Source organism: Haliotis rufescens, unplaced genomic scaffold (assembly GCF_023055435.1).
Source record: "Haliotis rufescens isolate VD_foot unplaced genomic scaffold, xgHalRufe1.0.p SCAF_15, whole genome shotgun sequence".
NCBI classification, from domain to species: Eukaryota; Metazoa; Mollusca; class Gastropoda; order Lepetellida; family Haliotidae; genus Haliotis; species Haliotis rufescens.
In genome coordinates this window covers 28,408,426-28,414,657 of record NW_025963835.1, presented here as the reverse complement: position 1 = coordinate 28,414,657, position 6,232 = coordinate 28,408,426, and the positions used below count along the sequence as shown (strand labels likewise).

Sequence of the window (6,232 nt, the reverse complement as noted above, 5' to 3'; positions counted from 1 at the left end):
ATATACAACCTCCTAACACACACGGAGGGACATTTTTGGTAAATAACTGCAGTTGGAATGGAGTAATTCTTTGTACCGTCTTGCGCAGAGCATAATGCAGATATGACACGTGGCCAATATCAACACTAATTATGGGAAAGAAACATGATCAATATCAACACTAATAATGAGACACATGACCAGTATCAACACTAAAAACAGGAAGAAACATGATCAATATCAACACTAATCATAGGAAGGAAACATGATCAATATCAACACTAATAATAGGAAGTAAACATGGCCAGTATCAACACTTATAATGGGAAGGAAACATGATCAATATCAACACTTTTTATTGGAAGGAGACCTGATCAATAAAAACACTATTAATGGAAAGGAAACATGATCAATATCAACACTAATAATGGGAAGGAAACATGATCAATATGCACACTAACAATGGGAAACATGATCAATATGCACACTTACAATAGGAAGGAAACATGATCAATACCAACACTAATAATGGGAAACATGATCAATATGAACACGAGTAATGGGAAGGAAACATCATCAATATCAACACTAATAATCGGAAACATGGCCAGCATAAACACTAGATAATGGTTAATATCAACATTAGTAATGGGAAACATGGCCAATAACAAGACTGGTAATGGGACACATAGCCAATATCAACACAAGTAAATGGTCAATAGAAACACTATTAGCGGGACAAACGGCCAATGAGAACACTAGTGAGGGACCGTCCATTTGATACCCTGGGTGTATTGAAAAATATATAGTCCAAGAAAATGTTTTAAAAAATAATTATGCTTCAGATTGTTGAAAGGAAAAAAATGTCTGCCACAAAAAATACATTGTTGCAAGGTGTTTATAAAAAATGATTTTAGGTTCATACATCCTAAATAAAATATATCAGGTTTTGCAGCTGTAGCTGAACAAAAGAATCTCCATACAAAGTCCCAGCTTCCTTCTCCCCCTCCCGAATATCAAATGGTCGATCCCTAACGGGACATATGACCAATATCAACAACGGGACCTACCAATATTGCCAATATCATCACGTCGTGGAAGTTCCAGGGAGAGTGAGTGTGGAGGACTGTGACACCGGTGGCGCTGTACGAGCCAGTGTTAAGGAGGATGAGGCAATGTCTGACACATCGGAATGTCGTCTACTTTCCACCTGGCCTGCAATGTCCTGGACAACCGTCTGTCTCTCTATAAACTGCGTCAACACAGTCCGGGTGGTCCGGCTCCGGAACACGTAAACGAGCGGGTTCGCGGTGCAGCTGATGGCAGCTAGGAGGATGCTGATCGTCCCCGCGTACCTGCTCACGGTCGCTGGACTCCTGGCCGCCTCTAGGACTATCACACACACATAGGGCAGCCAGCAAACCAGGAAGGACAGCAGCACGATGAAGCTGGTCACCGCCGCCTTCCAGCCCTGTTTCTGGGCCAGCTGCTGCCCAAGCCGGATGGTGCCGGAACTCAGACGACGAAGTGTCGACACAGAGCCGCTTCCCCGACGCTCCATTCGCATAGAACTCTCGTCCTCCGTCGGCGCTGGTAGGACGCTGTTCCGCCGCGTGCGTTGACTGTTTCCCCTAGCGGCACAGAAGATGACAACATACGTCCATAACATGACCGTCAGGGGCACGAGGAAGAACAGTAAGGTTATACACCCAACGTAGTACCGGTCCACAACCTTTGGACCGGACCACTGGACGGTGCAGAGCATCATATGGTCCTGGAAGCTTATGTGGCTCCACCCCAGGAGCGGGGGCACCGACACGCACACTGACAGCATCCACACCGCCATCAGGGCGGCGGTGCACCGCGAGGGGGTGACGCGGAGCTTGTAGTGAAGGGGAGACACGATGGCGAAGTAACGGTCAACGCTCACCGTCAATAGGGTCAGGTTGCTGGCACCAAACAGAACATTCAGAAGAAACCCTGACACCTGGCACCACACGTCTCCCAGCAACCACGATCCTGTTGCCATGGTGATGATTACCCCAGGCATGATGAGGATTGTTGTGAGAATATTGCACAGAATGAGGTTTAGAACAATTTTGTTGGATAGGGACAGCAGTGTGGGTCTCAGGATAAACACGACAATTACAAGACAGTTGGCGACAAGGCTGGTGAGAAAAACAATGCACATTCCGGCCGCCATTGTCGGCATGGACACCGGGGTTACAGTCGGTGTCACACAAGACGTCAGGCATTTTGTCACGTTTCGTTTCATTGTTCATTTGTCAAAAACCTTTCCAGTTCGGAATAACTCAGTTGGATCTTTCCTCCTGCTCTTCTTCACGGCAAGACCGAAGTGTATATATCACATTATGGAACACGTCTCCTCGTCTTCCTGCGACTGAATATCTCTTAAACATCTCATTATCAAAATATTGACAAAGCCTTAACATACACACTGTTTATGCAGGTCCTGTTACAAATGACGTTGAGTTTGACGTTATGTTCGACCTTAGGTTTGACGATGATTCGGATAGCGAAGGGTTTGATGCTGTTTCCTGTAGCCGTGGTTGGATTAGCCGTCATTGTCACTGCAATAGTTTGAGGTGGGCTGCTTTGCGTACACGAGAATCGATGAATCCTTGGATAGTGATTTTTTCGTTTTCGTTCAATTCGTATCCTTTGACAGAATCGTGTTGTGTATCAACACCCCTGTGAGACAAGGTCCAGAGTCGAAACACTTGATGGCACGGCCAATCTTCACAGACGAGTGAACTGTTCATCCTCCAGTGTCTGGCATGACCAGCGCCATCTCTTCTGAAATAAGAAAAACATGTTTAAAGTACATATTAAGCCATAAGCCAAAAAAAAACCGTGAAGATCCGGGGTAGAATAGGTCTTCAGCAACCCATGCTTGCCGTAGAAGGCGACTATGCTTGTCGTAAAAGACGACTAACGGGATCGGGTGGTCAGGCTCGCTGACTTGGTTTATGCATGTCATCGATCCCAATGCTTATGATGTCAATCACTGGATTGTCTGGTCCAGACTCGATTATTTACAGACCGCCTTCATATAGCTGGAATATTGCTGAGTGCGGCGTTAAACAACAAACAAACAAACAGACATAATCCAATATGTTCCCTGCGCTTTCTTTCTCAGAGGGCATACCAGAAACCTCTCATTGTGGTTCCAATCCCGGTCCGCCCCGACAAAGTGGTAACGTATGAGATCTGCATCACTTCGCATTATGGGGATAACACTGTCGGCTCGAAGTCAGTCTTCTGTGTCTGAGTGGGCTGGCACTATAAAACCGGCAAACCGGGCTAGTACAAGCATCACACACCACACCCCCACCCCCACCCCCCCCCACCCCCCCACCCCCACCCCCACCCCCACAACCCCCCACCCCACCACCACCTGCAAAACACACATACACACACACACACACACACACACACACACACACACACACACACACAGCCATGCACTTAGCTGTATGAGTGCAATAACTTTGAAAGTGCTGTTAAACCCCATTTCACCTCAACTCACAAATCGCCATTTCACATCCTAACCGTCCTGTGAAGTGTTGGGTTAGGTCTTCAGCAACCCATGCTTGTCGTAAGAGGCGACTAACGGGATCGGGTGGTCAGGCTCGCTGACTTGGTTGATGCATGTCATCGAATCCCAATTGCATAGATCGCAATTGCATAGATCGATGCTCATGATGTCAGTCGCTGGATTGTCTGGAATAACTGAGTGCGGCGTAAAACAACAAGCAAACAACAAACACACATTAACCATCTAATCCTCAAGTTTGTTGTAACGACATTGTTGACAAGCAGTTGGCACATTGGACCAAGGCAACGTTCCACACAGCGATCTGTACGCTAAAATGATCGTCACTCCCATACTTTAATATAGTTTTACGATAGTCGTTGTTAGAATAGGTCTCCAGCAACCCATGCTTGCTGTAAGAGACCACTATGCTTGTCGTAAGAGGCGACTAACGGGATCAGGTGGTCAGGCTCGTTGACTTGGTTGATGCATGCCATCGTATCCTAATTGCGTGGATCGATGCTCATGGTATCAATCACTGAATATCTGGTCCAGAATCGATTATTAACAAATCGACGTCATATAGCTGGAATATTGCTGAGTGCGGCGTTAAACAACAAACAAACAAACGATTTGCAAATTTGAAACCGCTTTGTTCACTGTTCACGGAAGCTACCCCAGGAGCATCAGGTACGAAAGGGTAGAATTCACTGATACAGCGTTAAGCCATATATTCACTCACACAGTGACATTAATATCTGGGAGTAGTGTTTAAGGTAACTATATACCCTTAGCATCAGGTCCGAGGACAATATCTTTGAACATGTACCCAACAGCGTCTCGACAAGAATGTTTTCAAATTCACTTATTCTCAGTTAAACCAGATTCACACGCATCAACATACAAGTATCTAGGAGTAGTGTTTATGGTAACTACAAACGATCCATCCATTGCATCGGCTGTCCGTGGGTACTATCCTTTGTGAATATCCAGACTATCCCTGTGTCGGCTCAAGCATCCGAGTCTATCTATCCACTATCGACGCTCGTGTTTACCCTGCGCGTGGTAGCTTCGCATTCCCGACTCCCAAACCGTACATCCCTTAGCATAGCCTGTTTTGGAAATACCCTACGCCATCCACAGAGGACTCACCTTGGGTGTTTCAGGGAAGACTGACCGCCACGTGCTTCTTCTGCACAAGTGAGATGGCTACCCATCTACAGCTGCTATTGTTTGCACTTCGGTGTTCGTGTTTACGTACAACGCGTTCCACGCCGAAATGTTGCTATAAATAGATTCACACTCCCGGCTGAGTGAGTCGTTCTCCCGCCAAAATAGGTCAGCGGTATCCTGGGGTCGGGAGGGGCGGGACACCCCAGGTCATGACGGGCGGAAGAAGAGCCTGCCTCTAGAGTAGCCTGACTCTGTAATTGACGTAACTGTTCCATAGGCTTGATGTAACAGTTTCAGAGCGTTTGCATGAGGTGTAAGCATTGACGATAAATCATATATATCATACATCATAAATAGACAGCGAAAGTACTGTGTATGAAATTGATATAAAGATGATGGACTAACGTGGACTTTATTATTTTATTTTATATATATATATATATGTGTGTGTGTGTGTGTGTGTGTGTGTGTGTGTCAAGGGGAATAAGGGGAATGCCATATTATTGTACGAAAAGTAAGGTAATGATTGTAGTCAAAGTAAACAGTTTGATTGTGCTCAAAGTAAACAGTTTGATTGTACTCAAAGTAAACATTTTGATTGTACTCAAAGTAAACAGTTTGATTGTACTTAAAGTACGAATTTTGAATGTACTCAAGTGAGCGTAAGGGCGTCCTTACTTTGTGTGTTTCTCATCTCCAAGGTTTCCTCAGAGAGGGACGGGCGGGTTAGAAAAAAAGTAGAAAAAGGGTTCTTTATTGCAGAATACCTATTCAAGATGGTCAAAACTTACAATGTGAAACCAAAAGCCTAACGTACAGTCACAATGCTTTGACGACCTTGACCAAACATTTGACAATTTAAACATGTCAGCTCGGCTATTAATAGCAAGTTCAACCGAAAACCGAAATTCAAACGAAATTGTGGGAATTATCTAAAAGGAAAGTACACGAAGATAAAAAAGCATCAATCACCATACAGTTATATTGTAACTAAACCATTCTTAGCACTGACCTATTTCAAGTCTTGAATGTGGCACAAAACACAGCTTCGAATCCTGAGTTTTAAAATCACTTAAAAATCGTAACTTTTACATTGCTACATGTATCAACCAAGTCAGCGAGCCTGACCACCCGATCCCGCTAGTCGCCTCATACGACAAACATCGGTTGCTGAAGACCAGTTCTTACCCGGATCTTCACGGGTCTTCTTACTGATGTAGACTATGGAGTGTATTATATTTTGTTACATTTAATCAACTAAATATTTATCCATTCCAGAAAATGAGATATTTTCATGATAGAGATATAAATAGAGAATCACACCTGAGTGTCTTTTTATGTCAAATATGTATCATCCAAAACTGGCTTCTACGGGAGTTATCGGTCTTGCAATCTCCAATATATCCTGACTCGTTGATAAAAGTATACGTCCTCAGCATGCCTCGGATATTTGTAACTGTTATCAACTCGTCCGAACATATTTCATCTCGGAAGATACTGGAGTGAGATTCTCTATACCTTTAG

The 6,232-nt window shown here is 44.5% G+C and overlaps 1 protein-coding gene across 2 annotated transcripts; it reads right to left on the bottom strand.

The window, feature by feature from the left end:
- Window positions 1-472: 472 nt before the first annotated feature.
- On the bottom strand, window positions 473-4,847 carry LOC124140232 (G-protein coupled receptor 161-like). Of its 2 annotated transcripts, none has more exons than XM_046507678.2 (2): window positions 4,688-4,847; window positions 473-2,796 (listed from the first exon to the last, which is right to left on the bottom strand). In XM_046507678.2, the coding sequence occupies exon 2, from the start codon at window positions 2,252-2,254 to the stop codon at window positions 1,067-1,069; it is 1,188 nt and encodes a 395-aa protein (XP_046363634.2). In that variant the 5' UTR covers window positions 2,255-2,796; window positions 4,688-4,847; the 3' UTR covers window positions 473-1,066. The 2 variants fall into 2 exon arrangements, with proteins under 2 accessions (XP_046363634.2, XP_046363635.2); XM_046507679.2 differs by having other exon boundaries at window positions 473-2,793.
- Window positions 4,848-6,232: the final 1,385 nt, after the last annotated feature.